The sequence below is a fragment of the Tetranychus urticae genome, chromosome 1 (genome assembly GCF_039701765.1).
Source record: "Tetranychus urticae isolate SD_2017Ah chromosome 1, NJAU_TeUrti_SD_1.0, whole genome shotgun sequence".
NCBI classification, from domain to species: Eukaryota; Metazoa; Arthropoda; class Arachnida; order Trombidiformes; family Tetranychidae; genus Tetranychus; species Tetranychus urticae.
Genome location: NC_142958.1, coordinates 28,019,649 through 28,039,076, shown reverse-complemented (window position 1 = coordinate 28,039,076; position 19,428 = coordinate 28,019,649). Strand labels below are relative to the sequence as shown.

The window sequence follows — 19,428 nt, the reverse complement described above, 5'->3', positions numbered from 1 at the left end:
AATGTAGAAAGAGGAAGGGCATTGAAAGGTCATATTAATAATAATAAAATTCGTCAGATGGAGACACAGAATAAGACAAAAATTAAATTTTCATTTTGATTCTTTTTAATTGCTTGAGCCATTTTAACCGTTCATCAAGTATTAATTGAAGTCTAATATTACCAGTGTTTCATGACAATGAGTATCAAAAGTTTTGGAATGATTAAAAGCATCGAAATTTCGTAAATATTGAAAAACGTTCAACCCATTGAATAAAATTATCATTGGACATCAAAAGATTTGTGTTTACATTTCAATCCTCGGATTATCATAAATTCTCAAATTCTCAATCTTCTGAGATCAATGAAAGAAATTTTTTCCATCTTTTAGAACCTGTTGTTGACCAGAACTTGAAACTTGCCGATTTTGTCTTTAACCTAAAAATTTGTAGTTTGTCAAAAAGTAGATTTAAGTATCGATATTATCTGATAATTACTCTACTGGATACTATCGAGTCTGGTCTTCTGAAAATTTATAAAGTGCCATCTAGGAAGGAGGAAGAAAAATATGAAGTTCTTAAAAATTATGAGATTTTGGAAAATTATTTTTACAATTTACTTTTGTTTACTTTAAGTCCAGTTATTTCAACTTTAATTATAATTTATATTGTAAAGTATGATAACTGATTCTTGCATGGAAAGCATTTCATCTCAAGACTATTAAGTTGCCATCTTGCTCATCAATAAACTGGATTAGTCGTGTTTTTGGATTCCATTTTTTTCGATCTAAATATCATCAGGCAAAAGGTTTTCCTCCCTGATGCTGATGATAATGATAGTTTTGGCGTGTGGGTGAGCAGCATCAGTTGCACCTGTCCAGAGAGAAAGAGAGAGAAAGAGAAACAAAAGTAACTTTAAAATTAAAAAGTAAACTGGATCCAAACTAAAGGTGGCGTTTAGTCAAACAGAAACCATAAACAAAACTTGGAAGCTGTTTGTTCAACTTCTCTGCTTCACAGTTATGAATAACATTGTGAGAAACGGATCAACTTCCCAATTTATTGAAACTTTTTCCATTCATCGTCTCTTTTATCATGTAATTGAATGTTAATTTATTGATTATATTGTGACAATTGGACGATTTGTTGCTTAACAAATCTAGACAAAGGTATTTACTAAACGCCATCTTTAGTCGAATGAAGTCATATTTTTCTTTTATTAAAAGTGTACAACTTTATCTTAATTTTTGTTTCTCTTGCACCTGCCATTGTCTTCAATGCAACTTACATATTGATTCAAACTTTGCTATTTTGTGTTCATCTTGTAATGTAAATGTTTCTTGTTGAGGCACAAACAAAATCGTGCTAAAGACAATACGCTTAATTCACTTTCAATTTCCCCCTCTCATCATCGTCTTTTCCCTTTGCCTTTTCTCTCACCAACTCACTATCTTCTCATCCTCTCATCATCATTATATCCTTGCTCTGAACTTGCAATCGGATAATATCAAGTGGCCTAGGGTCGGGTTACTTGCTCACTCCGTGACTCTTCTTTCTTTACTTTTTTCCATCTTCTATTGCTTTTTTTCCTTGATCTGTGTTGTGTTTTTTTTGTTGCTGTTTTGCTTCCTTACCTGTTATCTTTTAACTTTATAATGGTGTTTCATAGTTGAGATTGAAAATTGAGAAAAACAAATTCTTCTCTATCAAAATATGGAAACAATGAAAACGGATTTACCAATGGGATCAACTCTTGACTCAACTCGATTCAATGTGAGATACATTCAAAGGGAAAGAAATGGATTATCCATAATTCAGTTTCCATTTTATTCAGGTCTGTAACTTTAACCTTTGTCTCATCAAACTGGTGACAATACTTACAGAGTCTCGATTATTTAATAAAACCAAAACTGTCAAAACTGTATTAGTTTCCAATAAATTTGTTAATGTGTCAACTTCAATGGTCAAGATGTAAGCCAGCTTTACATAATCCAAATCTGTGAATGTGACTCAATCAGTAATTGAAAAATATTTTAACGGATTTTTGTGCAAGATGACTCAACGTAACTCAGAGATTATCTTTCTGGTTAATCCATTATTTTCAATTTTGTTGACACTCTCAACTCTAAATTGTGACCCATTACTGTCAAATGTGGGAAAGTAAACCATTTTTTAACTAAACATTGGCAGTGCAATTCAAACAATTTTGATGAATAATTAACTTGACGTTATAAACAAAAAGCATCGTCAGCCATTTTTTTCATTTTTCATCTTCTTTTGTTATAACAATTGAAATAAGAACAGCAAGAGTAACTCTTTTTTTTTGTTTATTAATATTTATCTATGCTGATGTTCACGCCTTACACAGACAATTTGATTGATTGACTGACAATGATCCTGATGATATGTGAAGCCCAAATACAATTGTTAAATTACAATTTAAATTGTTTAGGTGTGTCGCTTATTGATCATATTTATATGTTTCATGTTTTATTTTACTTGTGCTATAACAATGTATTTAAACTATGTTAATTGCTTGTTTAACATGTCTGATTGAGTATAAAATACGAGACATTGAAATGTAAATTTACCAAAAAAATGGTTTGTTGCTGAACAAGAAAAGTTAATTAAATTTAAACATTCAAGTCTCATCATCAACCTTCATACATTTAATTGAATAACATGTAATTGTAAACAAACAATCAAGCCCTTTTCAACTGTAAATCAAGTCTGGTCAAGTGTTAACCCAATCTATCATCAAGTACATTAATCATATTGATCTTATTGCTTCTAATTAGATGTTCACCCAATTGTAATCAACTTTTTTTCCAATTATGAAAGTAATTAAACTCCAATTACGGATGTTAACCATGTAATTGTGTATACTTTGAACAAACCAATCAGCCAACTATTTAACACATTTTTATTGATTATCACCCAAAAGGTGTTAATAGATCTTTAATAGTTGACTGAATTGACTTTTTTCACCTTTTATTAACAGAAAACCCAAAGTTGAACCCAAATCAAAACCCAAACCTAATCAACAGATTGATTTGATCTTTTTTCAATGATCATTGGATATATTGATGGATTGATTTATTGAAATTATTCCTCTTTTGATTTACCTTTCTATTGTTCAACTTTAAACAAGTTTAACCACACAATTGATTATTACTATTATTATTATAACAATCAACTATCTAAGCCATGTAAACTTGAAAAGGGCTGTTAGGTCAAGAACCTGATTGGGCTTGAACGTATTTACATTTTGCAGTTTTGTGATTACTCTCAATTTACCTCTAATTTCATCTAACCTTTAACCAACATGTTCATGATTAGAGGCATCATGAAAATAATTTAGTTAAATTTGAAATTAATTACAACAATGTAAAGTTAGATGTTGATTCATAGTATAAAAACACCTTTAACCAATGTTGAATAGGGCGATATGAACGTTACAGCAAAAGGTTCACTTTTAATCAAATGATGAAAATTTGCCTCCAAATTATGAATCCGATTGTTAACCATTTTTTGTTACATAATCCTGTTGTTGAAACCTTTTTTTGGCAACCAAAAGTGGTTCCACTCCACCCTGGTTCAAGTTAATAGTCATTAGATTCTTACGCTTCTCACAATCATCAACATCACAATGATCCTAAATTACTGCAATGATTCTAATCATTAAATCATTATGACGATCATTTTTGTCAAAAAAAAGACTCTGCACAAACTCAGTTTTTATAATACATTCACAATACGATTTGAGAATCGATTTGTAGTTAAATTTTGTTCATTATTTCTGACAATTTCTTGCAATTAGATAGACTCTGTAACTATCTATTTTCCTGGTAAACTTATAATTGTAATTGAATGATCTATAGATTTTTTACACTTCTAAATTGTTAAACTTGGCCTCGTGAAACAAATTTCATTTGAACCTGGCCTTTAGATACAACTTGAGAAAAGTGAAAAAAATTCAACTTAAATCAAGTGAAAACTTGTTTTTCAATGTGATGTACTTTTCATTTTACTTTACACTTCAAACAATGTAAATATCATTCTGTAGGAAATTACCTTTTCATGTGTATCGATTCATAACCATCTCACTCTCACTCCATCTTCATCTCCTCCTCTTCCTCCTCATCATTTATTTCTTGGCCTTTCTCTGGATTTATAAACTTGAATTACTAGGTTCTTTTTGTTTGTTTTCAACTAAAAAACATTTAATTGGAGCTTTATGTTGATGATTCGTTATGGGCCGTTGAACTGGCAATCGCGACCTATCAAGAAACAAAAAAACAAAAAAAGTAAGGTCAGTAAAAAACGTAAATTTAGCAGAAGATACAAGTCTAATAGTCGAGTAGTCGGGGCGGAATCTGTGGCAGTTACCTTGATTAGTAGTTAATGTTTAGACTCAAGAGGTGACAATTCAGTTGTTGGCCATCAGAGATGTCATTAAGCAATGGAAGCGAGGAAAATATTTTTGTCAAAACAATTCTCAGTTCATCATCTTAAAGACTTGAAATTGGCAAAATTGACCTCAAATAGAGTGGAGAGAAAGATGACTTTTGGAGGTTATCATCCGGTTAACATCTCAAGTTACAGAGGGAAAAAAAGGATGAGGAAGGAAAAAAATGGTAAAGATGATCATCATAATCTTTTGCAAGAGACTTCATCTTGAGCTGTTGAAGCTGTGCGAACTTGTCCAAAGTTTGTTGTTGTTCCCATCACCAAATGAGCTGAAAAGATGAGAAACAGTTATGCATTGAACTTAACGCGGATAAAAAAGCCTAAAATAAAAACAAACAAGTGATGTTGAATGGGAAAAGATTATGAAGGAGGAAAACTTACCAAACAAAAAAGTATGGGTGCGATCAAATTTTGTCTTGAAAATGACCCTCTCATCCTATTCACTTGTTTTCATCATCTTCTTCTTATTCTTTACCCAACTTTATCATCTTTTTTTTGTCCAATAATTTGTTTCCTTTCATCATTTTGCCATCAATTCAGCATAATCATCTTCAATACAACCAGAAACGTGAATCAATCTAAGAAAATTAAATTCAACTTGAAGGACTATTTAATCATAACTTTTCCCTTTTCCATTCATGTTATTGGTATCAATAAATACGGTATTATGTTATTAATGATACCGGCAAAAGTGCCAATAATAGAGTGCGGCTTCAAATGGGAACATTAATCCACCCAAAGATTTATCATCATCATCATTTTCATTTCAACCTCCAACATAATAAGGTTTCCCTCAATTTTTTCACTGCCATTATGATCAACTTTGGCCATCTAGTTGTTAGTATTTTTATCATGTCATCAAGTTTAGGTTGATTACCATTAACACCAAAGGAAAACACTTGATGATGATGATGATGATTACCAACAGTCTAATTTGAGGTATGATTTAAATAGATCGAGATCATTATTAGCCAACCTGAAAACTCGTCTTTTTCACTATTAATATGTACTAGAGATGGAAACGGTGAAACCATTAAATAGCATTGCCTACGCCATCATTTTTGGTGTCCTCAGCGTTCCAATTATTACAGAACCAGCAATTCAAATGTGATTATCTTCCTCCTCTTTCCTGGTTTGAATCAGAATATCTAAAAGACTAAAATCTTTCAGTCAAAATGGATTAAAATAAGACAAAAGATGATTAAGTATTAGAAGTGCATCATCTTGATTTAGCATCTTTCTTCTTTTTCCCTTTTTTCCCTTGAATTGAATTAAAACAACTTCATGGTTTATTCATGGTTTTTGTTTTGGTGTAAACAAAAATCTGAAAAGGTAAATCTGTGTGAAAGTTACTGGGCGTAAATTGTTTATTCTGGCTCTTCATTTTAATTCAAAGCGAGGGAAACAAAACTCAAGCTCATTCATTTCACGATTTTTTTAGGCCTTTAATTCAATCTCTTTTTTTGTAAGTTACTTTTGATGATTCTTGATACTTAATAGATTGTATTCAATGATAATACTTGAATCCTTTGCTTTAATTGTTCTGTTTCTTGTTTTTGTTGGTGAATTTATTCAGGCTTGATTAAATGTTATTGTTTTAACTTTGGTGCCTTTCATCAATCCTCCAAAGGTCAAGTAATCATTGCTTCTTTATCCATTTCAAGATGACAACCTCCTTGATAAATAGCTAAATTGGGTAGAGAAGAAAAAAAAACTTGTATTAGAAGAGGTTTTTTTGCAATTTTACATCTTGAGTCCATCATTGAGATGAAAGATTACAGGCTGAATTGAACAAGTAAAATTCACGATTATGCATATGATTTTGGCCCATTTACGCTGACAAGTGAGAGGAATGAGTAAATTGTTTGAAACAGTCAACAACTTTGGTGAATAATTAATTCAAGTTATATTTGAATTGATCTTTGTTTTTGTTCAACAATTGGAAGAGCAAACTCTTCTAACCTTCCATTTGTTTTACCGATGTTTACTTTTGATTGTATTTACGCCTTACACAGACAACTTGATTGATTGACTGATGATCCTGCAAAGTCAAAATAAACTGTTCAATTAGTTTGAATTGTTAAAGGTGGGTCTCACAGCAATTTAGTGTTTCAAAGTGTTCACATCAAGTGGTTAATCAAATAGACATTACATTACCAAAAAATGGGTTTACTAATTGATAATCATGATTGATTCAAAAGGATTAGAAACAATGAGGAGGATTTTCATTATACTTACAATATTTTGTGATAATGTTACTTGTTGATCACTGTTAATGTAGTTTTAAATTGTCAAACAAAACTGTTTGACTAACTATTTGTGCTAAGATGGCCAAGTAAGCATTTCAAACTCAATTGATCTTCTTGAGAAGGTTTGGTTGATTTGATTTAGATTTAGAAAATTGATTTAGATTGTTGATGCTTAATTTTAATGTATTTCTTCAAATATTGTGACAGTTTCAACCAATGTTATACATTAAAAAAGTGACTATCATTATTGATTATAAATCATACGAGTAGTAATAAATAAATAAATAAATAAATAAAACTGTAGGTTATAAAAATTACGAAGTTATAACGAAAAGGTAAAAAGATTTATAAATACAGACCTAAATGCTATTCTTCATGAGTTGGGTATTTTAGGTAAGGCTTGAATGTGTTGGACATCAACGCTGGATAGTCGTTTAACTTGGTTAAGGAATAAATGCCTAAGAAATTTAATCACTGATCGACGAATGGACTCGATACCACGGCATAATTTAAATTTGGAGCACAGGTTGTTGCCACTGGTCACTTTAACACCAAATGGTGATTCCAATGTTGAAATGAGCGTTTTAACTTTGTCAACATCAATTGTTAATCTTTCAAGTTGAATATAATCATTTGGTAAAGATCGTTTTCTCCGTCTTCCAGCAAATGCTCCAATCAACACGGGAAGAGCTAACGGTATCAAACCAGACCCTGCAAATTCAAATTCAGAAAAACAAATCAGTATCTACTTGTAAAATGAACATGCAATAAAAATGATTAATAGATTTAGTAGTGGACTTACCTCCAAAGGGATCGTAACCTGAAACTGATAACAAAGCGGGAATAATGGTTAGACCATAAAGTAAAGCACTCAACATAAGAGTACTGAAACCAACTCGCCTGGCCAGAGGGTAAAGGATGATAGGTGCTCGAGCTGAGCTTTCACTTGAAAAAGGATGACTTATTGAGAGATCTTCTGATGTAATTGTTGTCTTATTGGGTTCCCGGGAAGATTGGAATGAGGAATCGGGTTCTTTCTCAGGCATAGCTGGATGTAAACCAAAGATTTCAGCAGAAACAATAGTACTTGCAGTTAAACAAAGATTAATGGTGTGAAAAAATAGAATATAAATATTAATAAATGGTAATAATTTAGATTTTCTGTGTTTTAACTTCAGATGGAGATGATGTTGATGATTAAGGTAATTCATTGTAAATAAGATAAACATCTAAACATGATGAAGTTCATGGTTAAAGTAAAAATAGAAAAGTTAAACTGATTTCAAAAGAACCGTTGTCAGGTTAAACAAAAATGAAGACAAAATGGAGACTTCCCTCCTTTTTGCTATCTTATCTCATTTTTTAATCTCTTTCTTTTTGTCTTTACAACCCTTTAGCAACTTGAACCTTTTATTTTTTGAATCAAAGGTTGTCAAGGCTGAAAGGTCAGAAGATACGGTAACTTAACGGTTAAACCTAAAGCTTCCGTACAGTTTGATTAATTTCAATTATTTGGTTATGATGAGGAAAACTTGAACACAAATAACCTTTTAAATAGTCACAATAGATTTTTGGATGAGAACTTTTTGCTTCTATTTATTTTTCAAGCAACAAACCATTAACCATGAGTTAAATTACAATTGCATGATCTTTAATTCAGTCAAGATTGAAATTATCACTGAACATAGTTCATGTTAAATCTGATGAAAAGGTGGAATCAGTGGAGATGAGTTTCCATGTAATGCAGCTATTTGTTAAGACAGCTCATATTGAGTTTTTCATCACAAAATACAAACAATCCCCACGATAATTGCTTTTAATAGTTTCCATTGAATCGTCTTCATGACGGTGATTAAATTTTTCAAAAAATGTGCGGCCAAAAATTAAATTGCTGCAATTTTCCGCTGAACTGTTTGATCAAGATTTTGCTGAATTAGTGTATTGCCCACTCATCTGGCTAGCAGACTATCACAGAAATTGATGTTATCAAAACTAAAATTGTCCCAACATATAATTGATAATTTGTTAATTTGAAAATTGTCATGTCTAATTGTTTCCTCTGCCACTAGAATTGAATATTCCCTGATTGTTGAAAATAATGTTATCCAATGATCTGCAAGGTAATAATAACAGTCAGTGATGGATAATTGATATGAATTTTAGTTTTTGATTGATTAACTTACTCAGTGTTGGTACATAATTTATCGTCAATTCACGGCACAAACAAACAATCAGTCGATTAACAATCAGGATGAATTCAGTTGATCTGGAAACAATGCATGATGATTGACACTGCAAATAGATAAAATAGAATGAGATTAATTCAAGTTAAACAACAATTGGGGTTGGAATTGAAATTTTAAACTTACATTTTTCAGTGAAATATGGAATAAACGTCTCAATGAGGAAAAAAATGTATCCAAATCGGTTGTTGACTGAAGGTGAGCAAAAAAATCAACCAAAAGAGTTAAACTTTGATTCAACTGGTTATTGTTACAATTAAGTAGAGAATCATCCAAAATTGAATCCAAATCAAGAGATTGTAAATCATCAGTCATTAAAGATAGCAATTCTTTCTGATTTAAAGTGTACGAACAACTCTGAGATAAACACATGAAAAGATAATTAAGATTTTCACAAAAAGGTTTACATTTAGAAGCGATTTCATTCAACATCAAATCTTAATCATGAATCAATATAAGGCTTAATTATTTTTAAATATTCAAGCTATTCTACTGTAATCAAGTTAGCCAATTAAGCTGAATATAATCTACTCTTCATCCTTTAAAAAACACAAACTGTTTAAATTGTAATTGATTTATGATGCAGTTTTAGGCGAATCTATTCATAATCTAATTGTAATGTCATTATTAAGTTAATGTTGAATAGCTTTTGATATAGTATTTATAGTCAAAATTGAAGTCAATCCAAAGTATTTAATACAGTGAACGGAAATAATTTAGCATGCTAATAGAGGATAAATTAAATAAATAACTTACCTTGATTAGAGGAAATAGATATTTGTACCTTTTAATGGATCTTACGAAATGGTGTAAAGCTGTAAATAAAGGTAAACATGATTAATAAAATACACAATCACAGAATATTAGATTGGTCATCATCAACATCATCATAATCTACAAAACAATATAAAATTCAAAAGATATTTCATTTTAGACTGAAAATTATGAATATGATCCAGTCTAGGCTAAGTCAACATGCAAACAAAGTAGATTTGTAAATACACAAGACTCCATTTCTTGTTCAATCATTGATTATCACTACATTAACATATAATGTTACACTCTTACCGACTACCGTATCGACGCGTATTATAGCGCGGCGCTTCAAAATGCAAATTCGCGTTTATAAGCGCAAAGTTTACTCAATAGAGGCGCTGGGGGGCTTATAATCGCGTCTCTAGTTTTTACCATATAAACCGGTTTTAAGCGTCTTGTTGACAGTTTCATTGTTTTATTTTCAACAAACACTTTATTATATTGTTTTATTTTGTGAAAATTTTAATTTGTGCAAATTTTAATTATGGTTTACCGGTCAACCGATCTCATTCAACTTTTTGATCCTTCCGAGGAGTCAATGGTAAAAATGTAAGTCATTTTTTTATTCTATTTATATTGTGTATATTTTAACCTTATTTTTACCGGTTTTTTAGCTATCGTAAATTAGCATTGAATTTCCACCCTGACAAGAATCCTGACAAACTTATTGCGGAGGAACTGATGAAAATGATCAACCATCATTACCGGTTAATTGAAACAAATGATGACGAGACTCTGGACCGATATCCAATTTTTGTTTCTAAGTATTCTGATGGTCAATGCCATACAAGTCAACCGGTCATTTTGCAAGAGGGAAAAAACATACAAACCCAATTTGGTCAAGTTTTCGGAGTCCCAAAAGAGGAAATCATCGGTTGGACTGGCATTATTCGACCATGGAGCCATGTTACTGTCGTTATAAATTCTGAACCGGTGAAAAAATCTGACAACAGAACTGATATTGATTTTATCAAAGATACATTTTTGGACCGGTTGTTAACTAAAGTCAATAATAATATGCTTCTTCGTGCTATTGAAGAATTTTTGGTAAGTTTTATATAGAAATTTTTTGGCTTTTAAACTCTTTTTTGACCGGTTATTTTTTACTTTTAATAGGTTATAGGTAAAATGTCTCTGAAAAATTACCTGGATAAGAGGACAGGTATAGCCAAAATAAAACTGGCATCAGATTTCGAAATCGAAATCAAAACCGGTAAAAATTTAAATAACAGAGATTTGACTTTTGCCAAGTTTTCTTTCTTATTGGGTGAAATAAATAGAAATTTTGTAAAAAGGTAAGTTTTTAGACCGGTCTATAACAAAATAAATAATTTTTTTTATCTTTTTTTTCAGTGGTCAGAATTGGAAACTGCCTGGATTATCTAAATACATAATACCTAACCGGTCGTTGCCTCAAGATTTCGCCGTTTGCCTACATCACGGAATCCAATTCTCTTGGAACTTGGTTGATAATGAGGCCGATATAAATAAATCAATCTATTTGGCGATTCAAGCGATGGAAATGATTTTTATAAATATTAACCGGTTAGGATCGAATCTTCCGCTTCTCTCATCAGCAGCAAGTCTAGAGATTATTCCTCGCGATCTCAAAACTTGGAACGAAGATTTAAGAAAATATATTGGATACGACCGGTTGAACTCATTTGAGACAAAAAATAAGATTTGGCTTAAAGAAACTCTTTTTAATATCAAATTCAAACCGGCAGATCTTCGCGTAACCGGTTTTGAAGATTATATTTAATTTCATTGTAATTTCAATTTTAACAAAATAATTGGTCATAAAAAAATATTTTTATATCAATAAACATCTTTTTTCTAATCAAAATCTTCTGGTTCTTCGTCACTTACACCGGTGGGATCATTTTCCTCGTTATTTAAATTATTACCGGTTATTAAGTCCAACAGTTGGATATGAAATCTTTCGCTTTCATCCTCATCGATGATGCCACATTTATGATAACTTTCCTTTATCATTTCAACCGGTACAGCATCCCAGGCAGCTTTTGTCCACTGACAAACTTGATGATAACTGGCGTGTTTTCTGTTACCAGAACGTGTGTATTCAAAAGGACCGGTTTCCATCCATTTTTGCCATTCTGTTCTCATGTGGCTTTTGAAACATCGGTTGTAAACAACATCGGCTGGCTGTAAAAACTTAGTCATTCCACCAGGTATAATTGCAACTTCAGTGTTGTTCAACCGGTCAAGTTTGCCTAGCATTGTTGAATCTTTGTGAACATTAAATGAATCCATCACAAGAACAGTGCGTAAATTGGATAACCGGTGATTGATATTTGCACGTATGTGGTCTGGTCGCTTGCACCAAACCTTTGATCTCCACTTTTCCATTACTTCAGTGTTCATGGATCCATTTTCTGAACCGGTCATGATGATACCTTCAACTTCAGGTTCCTTGGCGATTCGCCTATTGGATGCTTTGAAAATTACCATTGGTGACAATTTTTGACCGGTAGAAAGAGTAGCAAGAACAACAGTAAATCTAGTTTTTTGATGATTTGTTGTTCTAACAAAGATACTCCTGTTTCCAACAAAATCATATGTCCGGTTCTTTGGGGAGTCAAACCATACTGGCACTTCATCCATGTTTCCATAAATCAACCGGTTCGAAGAAGAATATTTATTTCTTAAATCTCCTATGTATGATAAAAACTGTATTGCTAAATCTCGAGCATCAACCGGTACGTTTTGCCCAATACTTGTAGGGGTCCTCAAGCTTAAATTATGCCGGTTCAAAAATCGAGACAACCAACCGTTTGAGCAAGTAAACTGAATATCAATGCCCATAGAAGTTGCTAACCTCCTAGCCTCTGATTTCAGGTGTAACCGGTTAACTGAAAGTCCTCGTTCCCTTCGAAGATTGAACCAATTCTTTAGTTCATCTTCTAACTGTGGCCATTTTCCTAATCCAACCGGTCTGATTCGACGAATCGTTCTCATGGTTCCTTTACCATTCTTTTGGTCCATTATAAGTTGTTTTTGCTGGCGCCACCGGTAGAGATTTTTTCTTGCAATTTTCAATTTTTTAGCAGTTGCATTCAAATTACCGGTCAATGAATCCATAACCTTAAGTGCTTCCAACTTTTCATCCAAAGTATAACTCCTTCTTTTGGGGTTAGACCGGTTTATTTGAGAATTTGAAAGTACTTCTCGGTCTGGTTCATTGTCAGTTGAACCATCAAATTCCTCGAGTTGATCATGGTCAACACAAACCGGTGAATTAGAGTTGAGATCCAATGCAGCAATGTTGTAATATAACTCGTTATCTGTAGAAAAGAATTTTTATAAAATTAGTCGTAAATCGGTTAAGTTAGTGTAAAATTAAACACTTACCTTGTTGCGGACCGGTACTTGATTCCATAATCGGTTGAATTTAATTTAAAGCACTTTAACTTTTTTTAATAAACACAGAGGTTAATTTATAATTTCGATTTGACTAGAAAAGCTAACTTACGAAAATATTCTCTTTTAACCGGTTAATGTAACATTTTTTTCTAAAAAGCCCCCCTTGAGTTGACGCGTGCGCATATTTAAAAATGTGCTTATACAATCGATCACTCACTTTTAAGCACAGCGCCATAATACGCGTCGATACGGTAATTATCTCTCATTGACAATACTATAGTGTAATAATAATGTCATCAAGTTATTGTTACATTGAATCCTCAATCAACTTACATGAAAGCTGTCTATCTGTTGAAAGGCTAAGCCATGTAATAACCTGTTAAGATTGAAGATTATGACTTGTTGACAATGTGTTTTAATACGATATTGAAACAAAAATGACACCTACCTTCAACTTTTACAGAAATTAATGAATCAGGAAGACCAATTAAAGCTTCTCGTAGCCATAATTCAAAATTATTTGTCAAAATATTAAGATAATTAAGCGTTTGACTTGAAACCGTTTTAAAATTTTGAGGAAACAAAGCATTTAGAAGAGCCTGGCGGGTAAAAAAGGAAAACAAAAGGGCAAATTAAACAAAAGATGGCAGCAATTACGAAGTGATTAATCGGGTTAACATTGGGTTAGCTAAGGATTAGGTTTGGGTTCAAAGAGTAAGCTCTTCTAGAGTTCCTTTACTCTTTGGTTAATTTTGAATTAATCTTGACTTTATCTTGAATTTACCTCAAAAAAAGTGTAATCACAGCATTGAATTAATTTGCTAAGTAAATCTGATTGTAAGAGACGATCAAAGTGACAAGGTAATTGAAGCCAAAAGTGTCTCAAGTGAAGCTGAATGGAGTCCAGTTTAAAGTTAATGATAATATCAGCTAAATGGTCACAGTGAGTTTTATACATGCAAAGAAAGGTTTCAATGTTTCTATAAGCTGGATTAGAAGGATTAACAAATTCATTGGCTTGTGGGAAATTGTCCATCAATTGGTTTACTTTATCAATCAGGTTAGTATTGAGATGATTTGATGTCAACATTTTCTTGCGACAACCAACTTTACGTAATTTGGTTCTGTAATAAATTTCAAGATGATTTTTTGATGGTGAGAAAGGAATGTAAAATTTTGATTAGTATTGATATATATAATTGCAATTTAATACAATAAATCAAATGAAAATCATGTAATAGTTAACACATTTTGAATAATTAATACACACATTTCATGTTTATAATATGCATCATTACATTCAATCGTTATTGTATATGGGACTTTGAGAAATATAAATAATGATAAATGTTGTAAAACATGAAAGCTAATTATGATTAATGATGATAACAACCAATGATATTAGATGATATGTTTATGATTTTGTGAGTAAATTAATTCACATTTAATCACTATAATCAACCTATAAAATTGAATTACAGGTGAAACAATGTAATGAAAAAAGTAAACCATTTGTTGGTCATTTTGTATTTTCAATTGAATTGCCAGTAAACATTGAAAATTTTTGTAATTTCTTGTTAAATTGTTGCTTCACTGTTAATCATTTGGTAATAGAATTGAAAATTAAGACAATATTTACCTTAATCGTTGACTATTTTCTAGATAATCGCCATAATAAGGTGAACTTTTTTTAATCGCTAATCCAAAGTAATGGTACTTTGACTGTCCCCGAGTACCAAGTCGACGTGTTGCTATTTTATTGAACTTACGACGGATAATCTGAAGATTCAATCACAAGGATAAACTTAAATTTAAACTTGATTTTGAAGAGATTTTCGAAGATTTTGGTTCTTTAGTGAAAAGTAAACCAGAAACCAGAAACTGGTTTGTCTTAAAATTACTTGCCTTTCCAAATGCAGCTGCACTTATTGGCTCTGATTTGATTGAACCACAGTAGTCCAGGTAATGTTTATAAAGTAGACAACGAGGTAAACAAACATCATCGCACAGTTCATAATTGGTTTCCAACCTGGTCATTGTTAGATTGTAAGATTTTAATTATCTGGTTAAGGTAAATTGAAAATCTCTTTACTTTAAACACATACCATTTCAAGATTTTCTCAGTTGATTTACACCGAAAAAATTGAGTTCTTTTAGACATTACACTTGATGAATTGTATAGAAACTTATTCTTGAAATTGATCAACTAGTTTTATCGATGGTTTGATTTGTTGATGGTTAATTGTGAAGGTTTCAACTGTTAACGTTCAAGTAAAATGCAAAATTAAGAGTGAACATATTATGATTGTTTAAGCAAGAGAGATTTGTTCATTATCTCAATCAAAGTTGATTGTTGATTTGTCGGTAAATGATTAGTTTATTTCAAGTGTCGGTAACATTCTGTTTTTTTTCAGGGGAACACAGAAATGAATTATCAAGTGTGAAAATGATTACAATTTATGATTACAATGTGAGTCAAAATTGACGGATATACAGTTAATAATAATAAGTAGTGAGAGAGAGCGAGCGAGCGAAAGGTTACTCATATTGTTTGATGTGTTTAATGAAATAATCAGTGTTTAATTAATGTTGATGTGTACAATATCAACATTAAGATCAATAATGAAGGCTCATTTGGTTAGTTGGTGAAGAAAAGAGAATGTAAATTAAACATATTTAGATGAGACTTACCGTGAGTTTTGAGCCTTTTCCTATTGTCATAATACATTGTGAAAAGTTGAAAACTCCGTCTCCTTTAACTATTCAATTTTTATGCTTAATTAACCATTAAATAAACAATTTAATTGAAGTATATGAGATACAAGACTATCACATAACTGTAAACACAAAAAATAAATAAACTAGTTGATTAATTGCTCCGCAATTTGGTTGATTAAAAGGTAAATAATACAGTTTTGAAATTTTGGTTGAAAAATAAACTTACATTTTAACGAGTCTTAAGATCTCACGTATCTATTGATAGTATCTATTAAATTAAGATCGATATTATTTGACCAATAATTTGTTCAACAGCTGATGAAGACTTATTAATTTTACCTTTGAATTGCTTTTTAATTATTGCATTTTATTTTTATTAATTAAATAATATATCTGATTGACTCATTGTTAATTTTCTCAATCTAGTTAATATTAATCATTAATCTAGTGTTTCTGCTTTGTCTTTGTTTCAACAGCTTTAGGATGTCTTTTACCCTTTTTAACGGCTCACATGAACGATATTGGGTTAACTGCGAAACAATCAGCTCTAATCAACACCATAACTGGTCTCATCAGTTTAATTGGTCCACTAATATTTGGTCCCATTGCTTATCGTTACCAAAAATACAATTTAATCATCTGTGTAACCCTTCTATTGTCAACAATATCTTATACTTCATTGTTATTCGTACCAAGGGTGATTAAAACTGCAAAACACTCATCCATTATATTTGACTGTACCAGTGGTGAATTATTGGTTGAAAGATGTCAAAATTGGGAAAATAATTGCTCACTACATCCAAAGAGATTAGCTTGGGGTAATTTTACCAATTTCACAATTTATTCATGCAATTATGTTTGTGATCTGAACACACCAAGTCTTCAGCATAACAGCTCATCATCAATCACCTATCATAATAACGTTTATCAACCATCACCTTCTCTTCTATCGCCATTAAATTCACCATTATCATCAACTACATCATCATCTCCAACTGATCCTATTCAAGTTTGCTTTGAAAGCACATCCGAAGGGACTCTTTGCTTAGAATCATCTGATTCACCTAAACAATCAACCTCAGTTAATCCAATTACTGGTAAATTATTGGATCCAATTCAGTTTGATTCACGTTTTGATCGGTGGCCTGAAACAGAGCCTAGAGGAATGTTAATTGGTAACACTCATCTTGTTTCATGTGCATTTCATCCCAATGAAGCTTTAATAATTAAAAGTCAAACATACCAATCAATTAGCTGCCGACCATCCAAACCTGGCTGCTCTATACACTGCCGTGTTGATATGGTCCATCGTTCACATTCAATATTAACCACTCCATTGCCTTGTTATCGTTTATCCGGTCGTCCTCAAGTTACCTTTTACGCATATTTGGCCTTAAGAAGCGTTGCTGATTTATCTCTTTTCACGGGATTTGCTCTTCTAGATTCTCTGGCAATTACATTAACAAATGATTTCGATTCCATCTATGGACGTGCCTCTAAATTGCTTGCTATCACTTTACCGATGTCCTTGTGGCCTGTTGGATCTGGAATTTTATCAGACTACTTTTCTTTGGTATCCAAACGTCCAGATTACTCTCCAATATTTGTTATCTATGATGGTTTCATTTTAATAACAATTATATTGATAATCTGTTTCCCAATTGAACCAATTTCAATCAAATTTAACTTCATTTCATACACTTCATTGTCAACAACTAGTCTTAATGAATCAAATCGACAAAATAATAAACAGTCGACATTACCTCTCACTAAATCATCATCAAAAACATCTAGAAACCTGAAAGAGTCATCATCTACATCATCATCATCAATGAAATTTAAACAAAAAATTTGTTTATTCGCCTTGCTTCCATTTGTTTTATTTCTTGGCTCAACTTGGGGCTTACTTTATAATTACCTTCCTGCCTATTATCTTGAGCTTGGAATTGACAAGACATGGTTAAGCCTCGCTTTCTCATTATCCTTCATTGGTTATGCGCCATTTTGTTTGATTATTAAATCACTAACCGCTGGAATCGGAAGAATTCGCCTGATTGTTTTAGCTTTCATATTTTACGCTATTCGTTTGACTGGAATCTCTTTTCTTCATCACCCTCGTTGGACTATTATACCTTTTCAACTGATGGAAGCCTTTACTCTACCTTTAGCCTGGGTTGGAATCACATCAACAATTCATCGCTTGTTACCATCGTCTGCCGCTGGATCACATTTAATTGTCCAATATTCCCTAGTCATTATTCATTTTGGCTTAGGTCGTTCATTTGGTGCCTTTATTTGGTGCCTTTGGTTACAAGATTGGGAGGTTAATCATGATCGCTGGAATTGGTTAATTTATGATTGGCCTTTGATTCAAATTGCTGCCAATTATGATGTATCCAGTTACCGTTTATTATTGCGGTTAACAGCCATCATAATGGCCATTTGTGGTCTGGTTTTACTCCTCTTTTATCATCTTTGTTGTTTCTGTTGTTCACCTAAAAGATCATCGATTCATCAAATGAAAGCTAAAAATAATCGCATTAAAGGTAAACATAACAAGTCATCATCACCATCAAACTCACCATCAACATCAACCGGTAATCAATCAAAAAAATCAAATGAAACGGATGTTTTACTTAATGGTATCCATAGTTCATCATTTACCGTGCCTTCCGCTGATAATAATCAATTAATTTCCGATGATTGTAATAAATTGATAACAATGCCGAAGACATTAACAGCGGATGGTCATCCTATTAAGGGTGAAACAAATGGCGTTAAAGTGATTAGTAAAGTTGGTGAAGATGATTTATAAATTATAAATATTTCATCTTAAATTAAGTGCATCCAATGACAATATATTTATAAATTATATTACAATATTTTCACAGTCATCAACGTCTTTTACGATCCAAACACACATTAATAATTTTTAACGTTTGACATCTTTGGTCACAATATTTCAAACAAAAGTACAGAGTGAAAAATAATAGTGTAAAAATGTTAGCTCTGTGACGATCTCTGTAATATCTGTTTCTTCCTAATTGTAATTAAAGAAATATATATAATATTAAATTGTACCATTTATAGATAATTTGCTCTGAGTTGTTACAATTTAAATTGATTTTCAGAAAAAATCCAGTGAAAATTGTCTTTCTCATATCAATATTTAGTTAATATTTGGAGTTGTTCTGACTATTATCTACTTGAATCATTCAGTTATTTAAACTTTAGTATCGGTTATCAAATTAAAAGGCGTTCCTTATTGACTTGACCTGTAATCACAATTGTTTGGTCAACAAATACTAAAGGTTAATCGAAACTTCCCGTTGCATCGAAGCGTTTCTAGCTTTTATCATTTTACAAAGAGCACTCTTGTAGGATTTACCTATTAGGATGATAATCAATTGAATGCTGAAAGATTATCTTTTAATTGGAATAGTTCAATTAATTGAGTGAAAAAAAGTCTTCAGAAAGATATGCAAAAACGAGTGAAATTGAGCTAATTAACTAAAGCCATTTGTCAAGTTACAATTAATTCAATTTAAATTGAGTAAGATACATTTGTCGT

The 19,428-nt window shown here is 31.7% G+C and overlaps 3 protein-coding genes across 11 annotated transcripts; 2 read left to right on the top strand and 1 right to left on the bottom strand.

Moving 5' to 3' along the window:
- Nucleotides 1–90: 90 nt before the first annotated feature.
- Nucleotides 91–18,951, top strand: LOC107369880 (uncharacterized). 3 transcript variants are annotated; one of them, XR_016198088.1, is made up of 2 exons: nucleotides 91–1,811; nucleotides 1,906–2,845. XR_016198088.1 is itself a non-coding variant. In XM_015937850.3 (2 exons), exons 1-2 carry the CDS (start codon nucleotides 1,691–1,693, stop codon nucleotides 18,670–18,672), a joined length of 2,460 nt encoding a protein of 819 aa, XP_015793336.2. In that variant the 5' UTR covers nucleotides 108–1,690; the 3' UTR covers nucleotides 18,673–18,951. The 3 variants fall into 3 exon arrangements, 2 of the variants coding, with proteins under 2 accessions (XP_015793336.2, XP_015793337.2); XM_015937850.3 differs by lacking the exon at nucleotides 1,906–2,845 and adding an exon at nucleotides 16,334–18,951 and having other exon boundaries at nucleotides 108–1,811; XM_015937851.3 differs by lacking the exons at nucleotides 91–1,811; nucleotides 1,906–2,845 and adding exons at nucleotides 14,058–14,199; nucleotides 16,334–18,951.
- LOC107369883 (transcription factor RFX4-like) lies at nucleotides 7,524–16,077 on the bottom strand. 7 transcript variants are annotated; one of them, XM_089266647.1, is made up of 10 exons: nucleotides 15,831–16,072; nucleotides 15,245–15,396; nucleotides 15,045–15,168; nucleotides 14,779–14,918; nucleotides 13,924–14,263; nucleotides 13,588–13,738; nucleotides 9,696–9,754; nucleotides 9,066–9,296; nucleotides 8,880–8,988; nucleotides 7,524–7,782 (listed from the first exon to the last, which is right to left on the bottom strand). In XM_089266647.1, the coding sequence occupies exons 2-10, from the start codon at nucleotides 15,298–15,300 to the stop codon at nucleotides 7,658–7,660; spliced, it is 1,335 nt and encodes a 444-aa protein (XP_089122773.1). In that variant the 5' UTR covers nucleotides 15,301–15,396; nucleotides 15,831–16,072; the 3' UTR covers nucleotides 7,524–7,657. The 7 variants fall into 7 exon arrangements, with proteins under 7 accessions (XP_089122773.1, XP_089122775.1, XP_089122776.1 ...); XM_089266648.1 differs by lacking the exon at nucleotides 7,524–7,782 and adding an exon at nucleotides 8,265–8,809 and having other exon boundaries at nucleotides 9,066–9,131; nucleotides 15,245–15,539; nucleotides 15,831–16,074; XM_025162431.2 differs by lacking the exon at nucleotides 7,524–7,782 and adding an exon at nucleotides 8,265–8,809 and having other exon boundaries at nucleotides 9,066–9,131; nucleotides 15,831–16,074.
- On the top strand, nucleotides 10,019–11,547 carry LOC149094880 (uncharacterized). Its single transcript, XM_089266651.1, has 4 exons — nucleotides 10,019–10,304; nucleotides 10,370–10,802; nucleotides 10,872–11,050; nucleotides 11,109–11,547. Exons 1-4 carry the CDS (start codon nucleotides 10,240–10,242, stop codon nucleotides 11,515–11,517), a joined length of 1,086 nt encoding a protein of 361 aa, XP_089122777.1. The 5' UTR covers nucleotides 10,019–10,239; the 3' UTR covers nucleotides 11,518–11,547.
- Nucleotides 18,952–19,428: the final 477 nt, after the last annotated feature.

Coding starts and splice junctions, on each gene's coding strand:
- LOC107369880 (XM_015937850.3), top strand. CDS start 1,691: ATGGAAACAATGAAAACGGATTTACCAATGGGATCAACTCTTGACTCA. Junction 1,812..16,333: donor TCAGTTTCCATTTTATTCAG/GTCTGTAACTTT, acceptor TTGTTTCAACAG/CTTTAGGATGTCTTTTACCC.
- LOC149094880 (XM_089266651.1), top strand. CDS start 10,240: ATGGTTTACCGGTCAACCGATCTCATTCAACTTTTTGATCCTTCCGAG. Junction 10,803..10,871: donor GTGCTATTGAAGAATTTTTG/GTAAGTTTTATA, acceptor TACTTTTAATAG/GTTATAGGTAAAATGTCTCT. Junction 11,051..11,108: donor AATAGAAATTTTGTAAAAAG/GTAAGTTTTTAG, acceptor CTTTTTTTTCAG/TGGTCAGAATTGGAAACTGC.
- LOC107369883 (XM_025162430.2), bottom strand. CDS start 15,300: ATGTCTAAAAGAACTCAATTTTTTCGGTGTAAATCAACTGAGAAAATC. Junction 15,169..15,244: donor ACTGAGAAAATCTTGAAATG/GTATGTGTTTAA, acceptor AACAATGACCAG/GTTGGAAACCAATTATGAAC. Junction 13,739..13,923: donor GTGATTACACTTTTTTTGAG/GTAAATTCAAGA, acceptor TTTACCCGCCAG/GCTCTTCTAAATGCTTTGTT.